The sequence below is a fragment of the Microtus oregoni genome, unplaced genomic scaffold (assembly GCF_018167655.1).
Source record: "Microtus oregoni isolate MIOR12 unplaced genomic scaffold, Mior012 000001F_ref0000356, whole genome shotgun sequence".
Classification (NCBI taxonomy): domain Eukaryota; kingdom Metazoa; phylum Chordata; class Mammalia; order Rodentia; family Cricetidae; genus Microtus; species Microtus oregoni.
Window position 1 is genome coordinate 46,223,941 of NW_024543060.1, and position 20,345 is coordinate 46,244,285.

Consider the following 20,345-nt stretch of genomic DNA (forward strand, 5'->3'; position numbering starts at 1 on the left):
AGTGTTCCCTCCAACAAGGCCACAACTCCTAAACCTTCCCAAATTCTGTTCTAGGACCTTGAGCCAGGAGAGGCCCTCTGCTTGGCTATATGTTGTTATGGCAACCCTCTGACTTCAGGGAGCAATGCAGAAGTGGAGCTTCAGATGGTTTCATATGTTTTAAAATCAACCTGTTTTATATTTAAAGCACTTTGTAAGGATGTCTTTTAGCATGCCGTCAAAGTCAAAAGAATTAATCAGCCAGCCATATTTTCTTTCTCTGGGGATCAGACGGATCAACCACAGAGAGATGAAAGAAGTACCGACTGAGAGAGACCTATTGTACAAGGGAGGAGTGGTTACCCTCTAGGAATGCCTGAGTGAGAAGCGCAACTTAGGGGTGCTGTTAAATAACAGGAGGATTGAGGCCAAGATAAGGTGAAGGCATGGTCTGTGACAAAAAAAAAAAAAAAATGGTTCCAAGAGGTCTTAGGGTGGAGACCAAAAGATTTGTCGTTGTCAGTCATGGGTGCACCCACCATTTAGAAGATGAAGGCAAGAGGATTAGGAGTTCAAGGGCACGTGTACTTACTTATAGTGAGTTCAAGGCTAACCCAGGGTCCTTAAATCCCAGTTTCAATAAATAAACATAGAACACCCCCCTCAAAATATGGTGTGAAATAAAGTTATACGGGGTAAAAAAAAATCAATGACTTTTGTTTACCAAATAAATCAGCAACAATTTTTCTGTTGTTTTTTGTTACTGCTAATATTCTCTACAAATACAATTAAATGCATTTTGCTGAATAGTATTAAAGAACCAAAACCATATGTGGTATGTGTGCGTGTGTCTAGGTGTGTGTGTGTGTGTGTCTCCTGAGTGTAGAGGCACTGTAGGAGATTAAAGACTAATATTCCAATGAATAGAGCACTGTTAGACAGCTGCACTTGCGATCTGGGCTTAGAACAACATATTTCAGAATGCTGCAACTATCTAAAAGAACATGTGTCCAGTACAGGGAGGTGGAAATGCTACTAGATAAATACCCACCAAAGCACTGTGATAGAAATTTAAAATGGAAATGCATGAAGATTTTAATTAATCATGGATTTTCTCTGTTGCCTAATTTTTAATAAAAGTAAATAATTTATATATAATGTAATACATACGTTATTTGTTACTGCTAGTCTCTGAAGACACATCATTATACACACTGAACTATATACCCTGTCCTGCTTTTGTGTTTTAAAGGGATAAAGCAAAAATTTCATACTGAACATGCCCAAACCTCCTGTCAATCAGCCTGCATCAGGCCAGGAGACCTGGGGTGACATAGTCTCTTTCTCTCCTTCGCACTATGATGACAGAAAGCTGGGAATCCCCTCACGACTTCCAAGCCACTCTTGCCAAAGGCCAGTTTTCTCTGATATTTGCTTTTTTTAAAAGCCAACTGAATGCTGATTTACTCAGCTTCTCTGTTTGTCCCTTTTTCCTCTGGGGATTTTGATGCTAGATGCTGATAGCCCTATCTGTCACTCATTCCCATATGGTTCTCCGGTTTGTTTGTTGACTCCCCTCCATTAACCTCAGAGATAGAGGCCAAAGTAAATTATTCCCTCAGCACACTTTCAGAGACAGGTTCACAGAAGTGCACCTGATGATGTGACCGGAGCCACCACTGTCACTACACATTTCTCTTTGAGGAAACCACTGAAGGGAATATATTACACGTTTGAGTTACCTTAGACCAGCTGTTGGCATATGCCTTGCTCTCGGTACTCTTCAGGCAAAGGGCAGAGGGTCCTAAGTGCCAGGCCAGCCCGGTATGTACATAGCAATACACTATCTCCAACAGGAAACAGGAAAAACAAGGACAGATAACAATTCACTTTCAAGACACTTAAAACGTAAGCAACCTAATTTAGGAAAAGATAAATAGAAAAAGGTATCGAATTGCTGATCCACAATAAAATGAAAGCAAGGCAAGCGAAGAAGCAAGAAAACAATGTTTTAACAAAAACTATGGAAACTCAACAGTGAAACAATGTTTTCAACATGACAAGGAGAAAATTATGGCAACATAAAATTCTCTAGCCAGTGAAATTATCCAGAACGAGAAGCACAGTATAGTATATTTAGAGAGATAATGACCCAGTAAATGTCTGAGAAGAAGAATGAAAACACAAGGAAAAAACAAAAGAAAGCCATTGACAAGCTAACATATTCCAGACCAGGCTCAACATTACAGGAAGCGAGTGAGTTCATTGGGAAAAAACAGTTGTTAAATATTGCTCCAAGAAGCTTGAAAACACTGAATTAATCCTGTATCTATGATAGAAGCTGTTTCTATGATGAACACATTATATATGCATGCACATGCACACATAGGGAGAGGAGGGGAGAAAGAGAGACAGAGATTTTCAAGCATGGTGAATTATCTGCTTAGCCCCTCCAAAATGTAAGCAATGACTGTTACTATTCGTATAGAGTGTTTTCAGGAAATAGATACACCCACAGACATCTATTCTAGCAAGATTCTCACAGCAACAGTATTTATATCCAGATTCTCACACTGAACAATTTTAAACCAACAGGAAGCCAAAACCATAATTTGTTTCATTAATAGACCAGAAAGAGGCTTATCACAAAGCAAGGATGTCTGAGGTCTTCTGCAGAGCAAACCCTTGCACAAGTAGCCAGCATTTGCCGAGCACCATTTGTAAGAACCTAATGCTCCTGGATAAGGACTCAACCCAGTACTTCCATTTTAACTTTGCTACCTTTAAAAGGGTCCTATTCTAAATGCTATCATATTTTAAAATATCATGATCTAGGGTTTCAATATCTGTTTCAGATAGACACAATTTAATCTGTAACAAACATACACTTTCACTGGGCAGGGTGTGTGTGCTGCAGGGAAAAAACCCTATATCTAGCAATGAGAAAAAGAGAATTCTCATGAGTCTTACAGAGGCCTAAAGTAAGTCTAAAGATAGAATATTCTTTTCCTGCAAAATGTTACTGTGGCCTGAGATATAAATAAACAAACACACATATATAAAACAATGTATTTGCATATTGTTATAAATAATATATATAAATAAACAATATTTATGCATGTGTGTCTCAAGCCATATTAACATTATGTATATTACATATAACATACAATTATAATTACATGTATAATATATAGAACACATGTATATATGTGTGTATATGTGTGTGTTACTTTAGAGAGGGGAAGGATGGTAAAGAGAAAGTTAAAATAACAGTATTTTTAATATAAAGAGAGCTATACGTGACACCTGAAATTTTTTTTCACCTTTTGGAGTGAGTATGTAGCTATAGTAAGATTAAATTGTTTAAGTGTACAAAATTAAGTAGTCAGTGACAGAATTTATTTTAAAAATCTTAAAATATACCCATCTAGCCTCTCTACAAGACAACTAAAGATTCAGATTTTGTCCATTTTTTCACATTATTTCTGGAACACTTCCCTTCAGTTCATGTATGACTGTTCACAGTTTTACAGGCTGGCTAAAGAAAGGTCCAGTAAGGGTATCTCATGGTAAAGGTCGACATTAGAACAACATTTGTGAAGTCATAAGGTCTGTTACCATCTGGAGGACTTGAGGGTGTCATCCTAAGTGGGTCAGCCTGAGATCCCTTTACAGTGAAGTTTTATTGTGCCGAAACTTTAGGGGAGTTTGTCATTATGCTTGAACACCCAAGAATGTCTCCTGCACAGCTGCTCAGTAAAGCAAATGTGGTATAGCTGCCAAAATCAGATTTTTAAAGGAGTTTTCCATACTTCATGATTCTTTCAAGAAGACAATGGAAATTTGATTAATTAATATTTCTAAACAGGAACGACTTGCATGACAATATATCATGATTAAAATCTTCCTTCCTCCTGCCTTTATTCAGTCATTCTTTTTAATTAATTCTGTTTATTTTATGTCATATGATGAAGGCAATATGATGGAGATGAAAGACAACAATTGCAAAACCTAGAGCTGAGTGACATAAATCTCATAGTCCCACTAAAAATACAGTAGAACTTTGTCTTAATAAAAAGAAATGGCAAGTGGCAAACCCCAAATTAATGAAGGAGAATGATGATACCTAGATTCTGTGTAAAAAAGGACAGGATGTTTTTGTTGGTGCAAGTGTGAATTGCTAGTATATTGAGTTGTTCCCATAATAACGCAGCCAAAGTCACTAATTACCATATCAATGGACATAGAAATTATTACTATAGGCACTGGAATAGTAGTTTAGATTTTAAGATGATTAACTTCCAGAGGATCACAGTTCAATTTCCTCCACCCATATGATGGCTAACAACCACCTGTAACTCCAGGCACAGGGGATGTGAATCCCGCTGTAGGCACGTGACATTCATTTGCTGCAAGACATACACAGACAAAACACTTATCTACAAAAAATAAACATATATTTTTTTTAATTAGTGGTGTCTATAATCATTAACTAGAAAATGAGAACATTGTTATTGATATGGCCTCTGCTTCACTGGAAAGGTTATGTTTAATAGAAACTCAATTTACCAAATGACTTGGTGTTTTAGAATATATTTGCTCAGATATGTTTTCTCCATGGTTTGAGAAATTAAGTTAGATTCCTGTATTATCAGGAACATGATGTGCAATGACTGGGCAAATAGTTTAGCCTTCTTTCTCAGCAAGTAAATTATTAATAAGTACTTGCCATTATACTTTTGACAAACAGAATGAATTTCTGAAGAGAAAGCCAAGCTTAAGTCAAAATTCAAAGTGGGAAGGAGGCACATTACTGCACATTCAAAACAGCACAGTCTTACCTCAGCCCATGAGCTCTTTAAAATTCTGCATGCTTACAAAGATATAGTTGGAGAGATTAAGGCTTTAGCATAGTAAATAGAAATGACTCCCGAATGATAACCCAAACCATGAACAATACACATTTAATCAGCACCTAAGAGAGGCAAAATAATGAAACTGCTCAATATCTCATTATTCTTTCTTCAAAAGCTATTTAATTTTAATTGTAACTTAGCCTGTATCAACTATAAGTTCTTACATGTAATCACTTCTGTCCAAGCGTATTGCTAAGGTCATGCATGCATGCATGCATGATATTATCCATTGTCTTTATGTCAATGATCATGCAATAATAATTTAGGAAATTAGTAAATCAGCTTGAACACGAGACTGAAGAAACGAAGTCTTCCTCAAGCAAACAATAGGGAAAGTCCTATCTTCTGAGAACTAAGATGTTTGTTTTTTCAAGAATTTCTCTTACCCATCTACTTGCTCCACCAATCATTTTACAGATATTCACCTTGCTTAAAATTTCCAGCTTCTCTTTCACTGCCTCTTCCCTTGTGTTGCTGTAATAAAACATCACTGCTTACCCACAGATTGCTCTTTGTGGCTGTCACTGACTTCTGGTTTTTCAAGAGCCATTTGTATACCAATTAAATTTTGGCCTGAATATTCCTCTTTGGTTGCCACTATTTTGTTTTTCTTCTAAGTTCTGTATAAAATTGTTTTTTCTTCCATTTCTACTTCATTCCTGAGATACCTAGGGTATAGATTAGGACACAGATTCATAATTCACTTGTTCAATCCATTATGGCACAAATGGGAGAGCCCCTTTTTTGAGTTAGAGATGAAGATCAAATGTAGTGGTGGAAAGCAGAGCTTTTGTGTGGGAATAAGATTAAATGACTTACGTGCAGCATTATCGCTTCAGAGAGCCAATTTAGTAAACCTTTCTTAACATCAGCATTCTTTTTACAAAAAATCTCAAGACTTTTATAAATTGCCAGCCTGGATTGCATAAGCCAAATGCCAACAGAGCGGTGACCTTTCATATTACTGGCGTAACAGACTCAGAGATCAGAGAGCTCCAACTTAAAGCAAACACTGACAAGAAACCCTGAAGAAATGACTTCTGTGTCTGCTCAGCCTAACATAACATGACACACTGTAAAATGTGTTTGGCTTTTTAGGTTTTTAGGTCTATAAAGGTTTAACTGCTCTTGAAAATACAGAGCTGGGGAGTTGTCGTGTTTGGATTTATGGGTAAATGTTTTCTCAATTTGAAAGAGCAGTAGTAGCACACTTGGTTAATGGATTCGTAAAATGATTTTAATAATATTAATAAGGACATAGAAAGTGAAATAGCATTGGGTCTGTAGAGGCGGGAGTAAGGTTGGAGGTTTAGAGAATGGGAAACTGTATCACAAACAAAATAAATGAGCAGGTTCTATAAAAAGACTTCTATATCTCATTTGCAACAGTCTTATAGAGGTAAAAAGGAATCAATCATGGGATTTTTGATCAGAGTTCCAATTTTAAAATGTTATGCGCTTCCATTGTTTTCTACATGAAAGTGAAAATGCCAATATCTTTAAAACAGAATTATATTTGTTTTGGTATCAAACAAACTTCTCTTCATATACACAGGCCTAAGTATGTATGCACATACAAGTATTTTTTCATACTTATGTGCACATATACATAAAATATTCAGCTAGTATGCAAAACATATCATTTAAAACTTATTAATCTTGAAAAGATTTTATCTTTTTCTATAAACATTTTAATGTTTGTCTGAACAATTTTATAGTTAATATAAAACTGCATATTTTCTGGTGTTCATGTTTTCCAGGATGAATGACATAACATATGGGGATCAATACTACCTTAATACGTACTTGCTCATTATACAGCTATGGAAATGATGATAAAAGTAGAGGTGACTAGCTAGAAATGCTCCGTTATGTCTACTGCATTAAACCACATTGTTGTGCTCTTAGGTTTGGGGTTGATTTTGAGTCTGATTGATGTTTCTCATTTATGGCACAGATATTATACATATGAGTCAGACAAAGGTAGATTTCCCTGTAAGTGTTTGACAGGCTCTTGCAAAGGTGGGATGTTGCTAGACAGTGAAATGAAAACTTGGTCTATTGAGAAATGAATTCAGCAGCCGAAAGAAGTGTGTTTGCTTTAGACTCATCAGATATTCTCCCCACCAAAACATCCTGTAAGAAGCCTCCTTGATGAGCTTCCTAAACCAATTAAACACAAGCAGCCAGCATCAGTCATCAAAACTAACAAATTGCAGCTAATCACTGGCCTGCACAAGTTGCATGCCTCTGGGAAAGGAAGAACACTTTGCCGCGACTTCGTCCTTCCTCTGTTGTCTTCCTACTAGAAAAGGAAGAACACTCCCCCCCTCCCCCAATTTGTCTTTCCTCTGTTGTTTTCCCACTGGGAAAGGAAGAACAAATTTCCCCCACTTTGTCCTTCCTCTGTTTTCTTCCCAATTTTATGGATGCATGGTCATGCACGGACACTGCGAAGAGTACGGGGCTTTCAAGTGGATAAAGTGCCTTCTCAAGCATTTTTGTTCATCAGAGTAAAATGAGTTTTAATAGGCTTAAGTGATTTGCCTAAGGCACACAATTAATGTGTGGCTGGCGCTCAAAACCATGTCCTTTCTTCTGTTCTAATTGTTCTATAAATATGTATGTATTGATTGAATTTCTTCCATCCCTAATGGGGAATAAGTTAAAATCTTAAAACATAATCATTTTAGCTTCAGGCAGGCTGTAGTGGCAAAGCTAAGGCAGCCAGTGTTGTAAATGCTGGGTTTGCCCTCATGAACTTTCCGTCTTCCAAAGAGGATTGGTGAAGCAGGATCAAGTCAAACTTTTACAATGAGATCCATGATAAAGCAAAATACCCACCACTGACATTTACAAGGCCCTGAGTGTTTACAGCACATAAGCCAAATAATGCTCACTATAGAAGGTAAAATTTTTTGTCATATTTTACAGAGACAAAGAGAAAATGGCCACAATGGTAATGGTAAATTTAATTGTGATTTTATGTTTAAAAACATCCATATATCATGGCTACCTTAGTGCATGGAATGTGTGATTGTGTGTGAACAAAATGGTGAGATTTATTTTGGTGAGCATATGTCCTCATGGCTGACTTTCATGTGTCACACAGAAATAAGCACTATTTTTATCCTAAAGATTCATTTTGTCTATATTTCGTCAAATCCGCATGTGGTTTATTAACATAAAGAAGAAAGTCTGCCCTTGAGAGAAGGTAGGCTGATATCCAAGTGTTGGTTGAAGAAGAGGATGTGAAATGCTGCCTGTCCGTGAGGGTGATCCAATGGAGACAAGGAGAGGAAAAGACACACTGTCTTTCAGGGATTAGAAACGCATAAATGGGGAGAATGGGCCCTCTGAGAAAGACCAAAGACGCTGTTCTTGCTCTGAAGATCCCAAATACAAAAGCAGACTTCCTTTCTTCTCTAGAAACAACAAACAAACAAAATAAACTGAATCAAATTTTGAAACTATTTCAACATTGGAGACTTTAGTGAAAATAAATATGGTGTAGACTTATTTCAAAACTGCAATGGGAACACCTCTCTTGCAGTAGCAAATATCAAGAACATAAACATTTAAAAGACATTCAGCTTCAAATGCTTATTTTAAACAAATTCTTAGAAATATTCAGGGACTAAGATTATTTAAATTTATTCTTTTTTTTAAAATACAGAGATAATAATTTAGCAAAGTCATAACATTAAACCTTGGACTCTTCTAATTTTAATTTCATCTTATAACATAGCTATAAATGCTTTCTTGGAATTAAAGCATATGTATGCACATTTTAAGAACAGTGCTTGCATTTTTATTGTAGATGATGTATCTTTCTGAATACTTCTTACATAACATATATTCAATTAATGCCATAAGCTGGATAAGTGAACCAATTTTGCCACCAGCAAGAATAGATCCAGTTATTCTTGAACTTCATGACCATTGATGGTTGCAGAAACAAATTTACTAAAATTAATTTGATACAGAGGGCAATAATGACAGGATATACATACACAATGAAGTATTCCCAAAGAATACTTAATTAATTAATTAAAATATTATAATTATCATTAATTACTTATAATTATCCCCTAATATTTCAGCATGGTGAGGAGAATATAGAAAGTTAAATCTTGGACTCATTTCTGAGAAATATGCCACTCATCAGATTCTACAACTTAAAGAAAAGAATGTGAATTCAATATTAATTAATGGCACAGTGGTGGTGGTTGTTGTTATTATTTTTAAAGAAAAAGAATGCTCACCTTAGGAGACCTGGATAGAGGTGGGCGGTCCTTGGGCTTCCCACAGGTCAGGGAACCCTGATTGCTCTTGGAGCAGATGAGGGAGGGGGACTTGATCGGGGGAGGGGGAGGGAAATGGGAAGCGGTTGCTGGGAGGAGGCAGAAATCCTTAATAAATAAATTAATTAAAAAAAGAAAAAAGAAATATCTGAGGGATTAAAAGGAGATATTGAACTTGAAAACAAGATACACTGTTATGAGTTGAAAGAAAGGTAAGGGCATACTTTAGGAGGGAAGGAGAAGGAGTGAGAATGACAACACAAGCCTATCTGTGGGACTCGAGGCTATGCTCTTAGAATCTGCGTCTGTGTTTGGACTAATTTTAAAGTATCTTAGTGTATTCTAGAGCGCCTTGACTTCCAGGCCACTATTTACCTTATACTTCGTCCTCATTTCTAGATGTATATTGGTTTGTACCAGGTGATTTACAGACAGGCAATTTGCTTATGTAAATTTGGAAAAAGTGAAGTGAATCCCAAGGAGACAAGATGGCTTCTTGAGGAATTTCTCATAAATCTTAATTCAAACAAATCAAGAAGGGCCATACGGTGAAACCAGCAAACACCTCACCTTTTGCCATTCTCCTCATGGCTTATTTATCTGGAATGATGTTTCCCTCTCTCCATACACATGTTGAGAACCACTGATGTTTATTTTTTCAGTAAAGCACATGAAAGTGCTTTAACGCCAAGAAGTGACATGGTAAAACTACTGATTTGGGGAGAATAACGCTGTCCTAGTGGGTTGGACAAAGTCCCTTGCAGTGAGCAATAAGGTAAAATAAGGTTTCATGAAATGTGAGTAGAGACAGTTTCTCTGTAAGACAGAAAGGAATAAGGTAATCTTCACCTCCTGTCCCTGGTGAGAGACAAACTAGTGAATACAACAAGGTCTGTCGATAACCACAAAAGTGTGATCTCTTGACATGTGAGCATGCAGTGTGTTAGACATTCCCTGGAAGAAACAAAGGATATGTGCTTGTAACAAAAGAATGCTTCTGTATGAAGTATTGTTTTTATTGTTTTGTTAAAGGAGCTCATATAAACAATTTTAAGAGAGAAGGAATTATTTGGATCATATATTTTTTTTTTTTTTTTGGTTTTTCGAGACAGGGTTTCTCTACGGCTTTGGAGCCTGTCCTGGAACTAGCTCTGTAGACCAGGCTGGTCTCGAACTCACAGAGATCCGCCTGCCTCTGCCTCCCGAGTGCTGGGATTAAAGGCGTGCGCCACCACCGCCCGGCTTGGATCATAATTTTTTGAGGCTTCCATTATGGAAGGAAAATACAGATGAGAACATCACATTATGGAGGAGGGAAAGTAGCATAGAAAGTCAATAGGAAGGATCTAGGATAAAATATAGCTACCAAAGGCACATTCTCAGTGACCTCTTTCTTCTACTTGGGTCCTGCCATCTAACTTCTAGTTCTTGGAATAATCTCTTCAGATTCTGAACCTATCAGTAGGTTTAAACAACCCCCTTCTTCCAATTGGGACCCAACATCTAACAGTTATAGCCCTTGTATTAGTGTCTTTAGATTCTGAACCCATCTGTGGGTTAAAACACTCATTAGGTCAGAGTGTTGTGTGCTTTACTAATATCTTATGCTTTTCTCAATCCAGACAGGTTGATAATCACATTCTATCACATGAATAGAAGTGGATATGCATTGGCATGTAAGAGTAAAAATAAGAAAATGAATTAAACAAGATAGATCCTCCACACTTAGGAAAGGGATACACCAATCCTATCAGGAGAGGTGTTTGCAGATCTGGGATTGTCCACCCAGTGAGATCCTGGATTTGTTTCGATGACCACCATAGAAATAGCAGTTTTTGTCTTCTACATGAAGACATGGAAAATAGAAAGACCACAAGGAAACAGAGAAAGTCAAAACCTATACATGGTTGAAATGTGAGAGGCGATATCTAAGGGCACCATATTTCCAGTATGTGGATCTGTTTCTAAAGAATGTGTTAGAGAATTAAAAAATATTTTTTTTAATTTTTCCAAAAACTGCTGTCCAAGTGTGAGTATGTATTAAATATGTGAATCCATTAAATTTCTCTTGGTACACAACAAATGATCATACAGTTAGCAGTATTCCATCATCAGACCTGAGCTCATGCTGTCATGTGGCTGAAATCAAAGGCTGGCTACATTTGACTCTGTTTAGAGATTTTGAGGAATGAGCCATTTTTGAGAATCTAGACTGTACAGGGAGGATTATAAGACCAGTGTCCCAAGTCCATATTAGAAACCACTCTGTTCTTAGTTTCTAGATGCCTCACATAGTCACTTCCTTTCCATGTTTCCCTTAATGGCCTTGATCAAAATATACCATGGTTCCCTGCATCATACTTCCCAAGCACCTCTGATTCTAATTTCTGTCTCGGGTAATGGCCAAAAACCCATCTGTCTTCTAAAACACTGATTTGATTCTATTATTCTCACACAGACAATCCTGCTTTCCATAAACCCCAAATTAACTAATAAATGAGTTAGTACATGCGCATAAGTCCTGAAAATGTAGCATATCATGTTTGAAAATGATACCAGCTTCCCAGTTCCAGGAAATAAAGTGCAAAGTCCTGAAATCTGTTTTACAATTCTGCTCAGCACAGATTATTTGAAAGAAATTATGGCTGTATATAATACTGTTTCTTACAATTTTGAGTTCATTGTTTTAGATACTTCCTAGATGCTAAAGTGAAAAACAAATATCAGAAACATCACAGGTGATCTTATAAATGTCCCATACTATTTTGAACATTCACTATTCTTTTTTTTATTAATTAATTTATTTATTAAAGATTTCTGTCTCTTCCCCGCCACCGCCTCCCATTTCCTTCCCCTCCCCCAATTAAGTCCCCCCCCTCAGCCCGAAAAGCAATTAGGGTTCCCTGTCCTGTGGGAAGTCCAAGGAACCCCCACCTCCATCCAGGTCTAGTAAGTTGAGCATCCAAACTGCCTAGGCTCCCACAAAGCCAGTGCGTGCAGTAGGATCAGAAACCCATTGCCATTGTTCTTGAGTTCTCAGAGGAACATGGGATGTACTCACTCATATTTGGTTTCTAGCCATAAGCCAAGGACATCAAGCCTATAATTAGTGATCCTAGAGAAGCTAAATAAGGAGAACCCAAAGAAAAACATATAGGCATCCTCCTGAATATTAACCTTCAGCAAGCGATGAAAGGAGACAGAGACCCACATTGGAGCACAGGACTGAAATCTCAAGGTCCAAATCAGGAGCAGAAGGAGAGAGAGCACGAGCAAGGAACTCAGGACCGCGAGGGGTGTACCCACACACTGAGACAATGGGGATGTTCTACTGGGAACTCACCAAGACCAGCTGGCCTGGGTCCGGAAAAGCCTGGGATAAAACCGGACTCTCTGAACATAGCGAACATTCACTATTCTTGATCATAGACAAGTAACAGTGTCATGTGAGAGGAACTCTGAGTACTTGTGAGAAAACTCTAAGAAAACAAACAAGTTTTGTGATCTCAATTTCTTTAAAACATGGAATTGTCCTTGGTATGTATTTTCTTGTTCCTCCTAGTGTAGTGGATATGTGTGAACTTACTTCATATTACTCATTGTTGATTGCTGCTGTTATTCGATTAAATGTTTATATGCCTTTCTGGAAAGCTTTTCTTGCCTCATTGATGTGGGACAATGATCTGTACCCTGTCACTTGTATTTTAAATACATGCTGATTGGCCAGTAGCCAGGCAGGAAGTATAGGTGGGGCAATGAGAATTCTGGGAAGAGGAAAGGTTTAGTCTGTAGTTGTCACCCAGACACAGAGGAAGCCAGACACAGAGCAAGCAAGATGTGGCTAACACAGACAAGAATAAAGGACTAATATAAGATGTAAGAAAGAGTTAATAAGAAGCCTAAGCTAATAGGCCAATCAGTTTATAATTAGTGTAGACCTCTGTATATTTCCTTGAGACTGAATGGCTGGGGAACTGGGTAGGACAGAAACGTCAGTGAGCACCACGTGAGGCTTGACCTTGTGGTTGCATACAGCTTGAACTCATGAGAACTTTACTCATGTGATTGATTTCTCTAAACCCTCAGAATATAAATTGTTCTGAATAAAGTTAGCTATCTCACGAGACTTTAGTTTGCCTCGTCTATTGGCTCCATTCTCCCAGCTCCCACTTCATCTAGAGTGGTGACAACTATAAATAAATGAATAATTCTCCAACCACATGTTTAGTCACTTTAAATGAAAAGGTTTCTTAAAATAGTACTGTTTTACAGTGACTATCATTCTACTTGAATTTTGAGATCAAATTCTTGGGCTTGGATCATGTTGATTTATGTATTGCTGTTCATGAGATTTTGTTTGTGCTCTGGACTGAATCCCAGTAAAATACCAGAAGAATCCTTAGAAAATAGAGTTGATATGGGAAAATGTTGCTAAAGAATGCAAGCATCAAAAAAGAAGGCAAGAAACCACAGAGTATGGCTTTTGCTATAGTTGTTACTCAAGGCTTACTCATAATTAGATTACCTATCAGATAATTCTTTAAGCTAACACTGTAGGGAAGACCCAGCCAATCACCTTGTTAGCAGGGGGCGGGGTCCCCCGAGGATATTTTTTACTTATAAAGATTAAGGGTGTGCTCCCAGCCGCCCCTTCTGCTTTCCTGTTCTCCACGGGAACCTATGGTTCTGTAAGTCTATTTCCCCATTAAAGCTGTATATATTATTACAATCTGTCTGCATTCATTTACGCCGCTACATAACACTAGATGTTTAAATAACATTTTATTAGAATATGTAATAAAGTAAATATTAGTAATTATTTGTATTAGTATTTAATGTTTTGGCACATTTATTTCAAATTACTATACTTTTTGTGTTTTTTCTCAGTACGACAATAGCACCCAGAGTGATTGTTTTAGGTGTGAGAAAGCTGAATCAGTTATTCAAGGAATTCACCTTTAGCTATTTTTCATAGTGAATGTATGTGAGAGTCAAGATTCATTTCTCAATATGTTGAACTTCTTAGTCCAAGCATTTGATGCTAGCTCCATGATCAGTAGAATACTTGAATAACAGATGATAAAGTGAAGACGGATGCTAAAAAGAAATCCCACCCTAGCTCAGAATTGAGTATAATAAAGGGTTATTTATTTAGGGGTAGACTCACAGATCACAGTCCTCTGCTCGAACAGGGAACAGCAACCAAATCCCGTATCCGGAAGAGAGAGGGAAGGGGCTTTACATTGGAATATATAGTATAAGAGGCCATGCCGAAGTGACAGGGTAACTTAAAGGCTACTGGCCGTAGGAATTCCTACAGCAATAGAGACATAAGGTAGAACCATTTCTCCTGACTCTGTTTCTTTAGGTTTGAGTTTTTAAAGTTGTGTACATGTATTTCTCCATAGCAATAATCCCTGTCCCACCCCCATCTCTAGTAACCGGCACACATACCAGCACGCTAACCACATTAAAGAAGTTTCGATTAATTTGACTTTGAAATAATTTCTTAAAAATTAACTCTAGTGGCATAGTCTTTGAGAACTGCTGAAAAGCAAGGCAAATTAAATAATTATTATTGCTTGCATGATTTTTGGTTAGAAAAATAGAAATTTTAAAGAAGTTGTGGTATTTCTGCATTTATGACCTGATATTTTTTAATTGTGAACTTTCTGAACCTCAAAGTCCAGTTGTTTGATCTAAGTATACTTACAATTATCATGTTTGTCATCAACATTCTGAAGTTATTTCCTTTGAAGTCTTAAGTATGAGATGCTGTCATTCATATGAATGTCTATTATCTGCACATTGAATTCCTCTCCTCAGCCTTTTGCAAAGAAACTTAATTTCAATGCCCATTAAGTGGACAGCAGGGCCCTGTTCTCTTATTTTAGTCATATGTGTCACCAAATTGCCTTAGAGCGTAAATGCCATATCTGATTATTTTTATAAGTCTTACTTTTAAGTTAAATATTCTGCTATTTATATCATCACCCCATTACAAAGAAGTTCCAAAATTTTCAGTATTATTAAAAATATTAATTGTGTCTAGTCTGAAAAAAATTTCTATGGCATTTATTTTGCTCTTAAGAGCTAATGAAGTTCATGAGAATTAAGAACTCTGGAGGTCAAAGAGTCAACAATTTGCAGAAATGTAAATTGGACTTCAAATCTGCCCTGTGCCCTCTACATTGGAATGTTAGATGGCTTGACATGTATGTGTCTGTCCAGAATGCTAAACTTGCTGGTGAATTCTTTTCTGAGCTGCTAGCACTCCATATCTGGAGAATGTGTGGAGGGTCAGTTTGAAACCTGGTACAAGATTCTCAGCCAAGGCTTCACAGTGAGGGGTGTATTGTATAACAGTGTAATTAACTGTGGTTAGAGTCTGCGTCCTCAGAAATACAGGGTCATTGGGTCAAACCACTTGAAAGCACAAGGCCTGACTTGTTTTTCGAAGCATTCTCCAAAGCTTCACATTAGAGTTAGTAGGTGGACTACTGTTGCTCTTTGCAGATACCAGATTTTGCCCATCATTTTCCAATGTTCTAGTTATTATTTTAAATGTGTTACATGATCAAGGTTTGATTAGGAAAGGGATCTACACAGAGCTAGTGAAATCCTATAAGAGAATCATCCTAGTTTCGGAATTTCTTTCTAAAATGTTTAAGGAAATGTGTATCTATGGATTTTACATGTACTATTGTTGTCTATATTCAGTTGCTGCAGGGTAGATCTCCCAAACCCAACACGAGGGAGTTGCCTCAGCCAGGCAGTGGTGGCGGCATGCTGGAACAATCTAGTGGGGACTGTGATGACGAAGACGGCTGTGGTGGATCAGGGAGTGGAGAAGTCAAGAGGACCGTGAAGATCACAAACTGTGAGTGCATGGATCTAGCATTACTTTCAAATGTCTGGTTTTCAAATATCAGGTAGGAATGTTTGTGAACCCAGAAATAGACTGGAAAAACTGGCAAAAGAAATGAGCCTGTTTTGAACCATGTAGGGCATGCATTTTGTGGGGTATTGCTCATGTTGTGCTAGTAGTTTTATGTGGAAATGACATTTTTTATAAAGAACTGATGAGTGATGGGCAGTTCTGAGAAGTATATAATTTTAAGGAAATCAATCTTTAGGACATGTTGTTCAGTGTGTATCAGATTATTACTCTGAACCAGGTGAATAAGTACCACTAAACAGCCAAATGTGCAATTTCACCATATTATCATGTCACCGTCTAGATGGTTTTACTCTATCAACTTTTGCTATAATCTAATTAGATTTGTCTTGTCTGAATATGCAGTTTTATTAGTTATTTGATAGTTTCATACAATACTCTTTGATCATGTTCAACCTTCTCCCCAAACTCTTCCTCAATCCTGTCTTCACTTTTGAAATATCTCCCTAAAATTGACTTTCTTTTTGTTTGGATGGAGTATAAATTATAAATGTTTCCAAATGCTTAAATATTCATTTACAATGAAAGATATAATTTCCAGGGATGGGGAGATGGATAAATCTGTAAAGTGTCTACCATATAAATATGAGAGTTCACTTACTTTGGGACCCTTAGTAGATGCCTAAAAGCCTAGGTTCAGTGGCTTGTGTCTGTCATCCTAGTCCAGGGAAGATGGAGTTCAGGGATTCCTGGAATTCACTGGGCAGAGAACCTATTTAAAGAGAAAAGCAGAGAGCAACTGATGTCTGGTACCTTCCTTTGACTGCACACACACACGCCCCCCCCCCCATTTTCCCACACATGTGCATGCATGTTTACCTATAAACAGAGAATATGCACCTTCCAATTTTAAAGTTTTGAAATGGAAAAATTGAAAGAAATATAACTACCAAATGGCGTTCCAATGTGATCTTCATATACAAGATGAAGACAATGGGATCTATTCCATCCAGTGTCATGCGTGTTTATTTGTTCACGGAGCAGGACAATAAAACTGATCAAATGAGAAAACAAGGCAAAATTAATATTACCCAAGTGGATCTATTTCAATTAGTCAGCTCTGATTCTTCCAAAGCTGAAACTGAATCTTTCTGGATCCTGCAACTGGCCTGATCTCCTGTACTGCACACATGAGTACTTTGTACTTCTCACACTTATCCTACTTTGGGAGAAAAAAAATACTCAGTAATAAGATTGAAATGTCAACTTCTCGTTCCCTTAAAATGCTTGTTTTATTAGCAAAGCATATTGATTTTAAAAAATCTAGAAACCAATAGTGTTGCAAAATATAAAAGAATTTGTACAATGAAATGGGTTGATTATTTCACATAGTAATTGGTTTTCGTAAATAGTTAGGAGTTACTATGAGTAAGGAACAAGGGAACAAAGAATATGGGTGGAGTACTTTCTATTCCTCTTGGCAGAATTCGATATATGGGTTGTTCTAGTTGGTATGAATAGTCCTTCCTGCATTGATTTCTTTTAGATCTATGCACTAAAATATAAAATGAAAAAGGGTTTCAATAGTAAGAGAACTTTTGCTAAGTCTTAAAAGAGTCTCTTCTATATTTAGAAGTTATGACAGAGTGATAGTCAATTCAAAATCACTTATTTCCTAATACAGTTTTATATATACTAATATGTTATATACATATATGTGTATATTACTTACATAGCCACATATCATATACATATATATGTATAATATATAATTTATGCCCTCTTATTATTTTAATGTTGTCAGGATTCTAAGACATCAAAATATGTACCATATAGGAATAATGGAACAAAACAGAAATAAAATTATCAACTGACATGAATTAGATTGAAGTTGCTTCCATATATATTTGTGTCTGCATATTTCTGCATATACCAGCAAAATTTTAATTTTTATGGAATATTTTACTTTTTAGACTAATTTAAAATCTCAAGAACCCAGGATAGTTAAAATGGGGTTTGTTTCATGAGAGAAATCGATCCAGTGAAAGATGGTCAGCTACTGTCTTCTTATGAACTTAGGTGACAAGGTGGCAGGCATGAATTGGTTACTTCAAAACCTATGATTCAATTACTGCTCACATAGTCAGGTTGTTGTAAGCAAGTCCCAATAAAATCTGGTGAGATTAGATATAGATGATTGTCAGAAACTCCAGGCAAACATTGAAAACATCCTCGTCTGTTCACTCCAAGAGCACTTCTGTTATTTCTAAGTGTTTATAGCTGTTGTCTTTCAATTTTTAATAAGTGGGTAGGAAATCACTGTGGATAGACTTCTGAAATGAAGAAGGTTCAGAAAATCAGCAAAGTGTGGCTACACTCCTAGATTTCAAAGTACTGCAACTTGGATTTTTGCAACTTTGGGCTAGTTCATTGGTCACAAGTTAAAAGCAATTGTGGTTGTCTCAAGAGCTGGAAAATGGTATTTTCCAGAATGTTCAATGGCTGTTACTTGTGTTTAGAGCTCTGGACTCATCGTGATTTCTTTTATACTTCATGTTTACTCATTGTTAGCTGAAATTGTCATGATTATTTGCACTTTCAAAAGGTTCAATTAAAATAATAATATATATAGTATTATGTATGTACAGACATATATATACATATATATATATGTATATATATATATATATATATATATATATATATAAATAATTCTTGACTGAAGACCAGAGGTAAAGCTAAAGCCACTAGAGGTCAGACAATGGTGACAGATACCTTAATCCCAGGATTTCGGAGACAGAGTCAGATGAATCTCTGTGATTTCAAGGCCACCCGGGCTACACAAGATCAATCCAGAAACACATCTAGGTGGTGGTGGCTCACACCTTTAATGAGAGGACAGACAAGCTTAGTCTACTTAGTTTTTTGGTAGCCCAGCCTTGGTAAAGGTTAAGACTTCTCTAGTGGTTTGACTACTTTGCTTTTTGGTTTTCAAGTTGATCCTCTTTCTGTCTCTGGGCTTTTATTATTCGTGCAACAAGAGCATATTCCTACTCTGTGTTATGTAAATTCAATGAATGTTCCATTTATGCAAATTTGAAAGTTGATAAATATTTTCCTAATGTACTATTTTCTATTTCTATATATGTTTACTTCAGGCAATGAAGAGAAATATGTGATTCAAAATGTAAATTTTTAGCACCAACATATTTATTTATCATTTAGGCATCATTTTTACTTAATCACCAATAATACTAAGTAATTTAGTATATTTAAGTTTATTTTTTAAGTGTATTATTTGTGTTTGTGTTTATGTGTGTCTATATGTATGTGTGTATATGAGTGTGCATGTGTGAATGAGTTTGTGAATATGTATGTGAGTGTGTATGTATGTATATGGGTGTGTGTTGTGTGTTTATGTGTGTGTATGTGAATATGTACATATGTGTGAGGCTGTATGTTAGTGAATGTGTGTATGTGTTAATGTATGAATGTTAGTGTGTGTATTGTGTGTGTGCAAAACAGTGTATGTGTGTGGCATGTGAGTGTACTGTGTGACATGTGCGTGTATGTGTGTGACATGTGCATGTATGTGTGTGACATGTGAGTGTATTGTGTGACATGTGAGTGTATGTGTGTGGCATGTGAGTGTATTGTGTGACATGTGAGTGTATTGTGTGACATGTGAGTGTATTGTGTGACATGTGAGTGTATTGTGTGACATGAGAGTGTATGTGTGACATGTGAGTGTATTGTGTGACATGAGAGTGTATGTGTGACATGTGAGTGTATTGTGTGACATGAGAGTGTATGTGTGACATGTGAGTGTATTGTGTGACATGAGAGTGTATGTGTGACATGTGAGTGTATTGTGTGACATGAGAGTGTATGTGTGACATGTGAGTGTATTGTGTGACATGAGAGTGTATGTGTGACATGTGAGTGTATTGTGTGACATGTGAGTGTATTGTGTGACATGTGAGTTTATGTGTGTGACATGTCTTTCCTGCCTACCTTTCTCTCCAGCCCAGCTGTGTTTATTGTAAAAGTATTTCTTTTTGTAACCCTGCCTGTGGATTCTTATTCAATCAAATCTGAAGTTTTACTTATAGTTAGAAGCCATCTATGCTGCATAGTATACAGTACTAGGATTTAAAATAATTTATTGTGTTAGAAGATTGGTGTTAAAATATCTCACATCATAGGAAAGTTTTCCACATTTGAATATTTTACATATATTTGGCTATT

General features: G+C 36.7%; 1 protein-coding gene across 3 annotated transcripts in view; it reads left to right on the top strand.

Annotated features, from left to right (window-relative positions):
* Gpc5 (glypican 5) overlaps window positions 1–20,345 on the top strand; it is a 1,160,291-nt gene that overhangs the window by 558,392 nt on the left and 581,554 nt on the right. For all 3 annotated transcript variants that reach the window (XM_041675000.1, XM_041675018.1, XM_041675009.1), the window contains exon 7: window positions 15,920–16,079. In XM_041675000.1, the coding sequence (XP_041530934.1) occupies window positions 15,920–16,079 (160 nt within the window). The remainder of the gene's footprint in view (window positions 1–15,919; window positions 16,080–20,345) is intronic.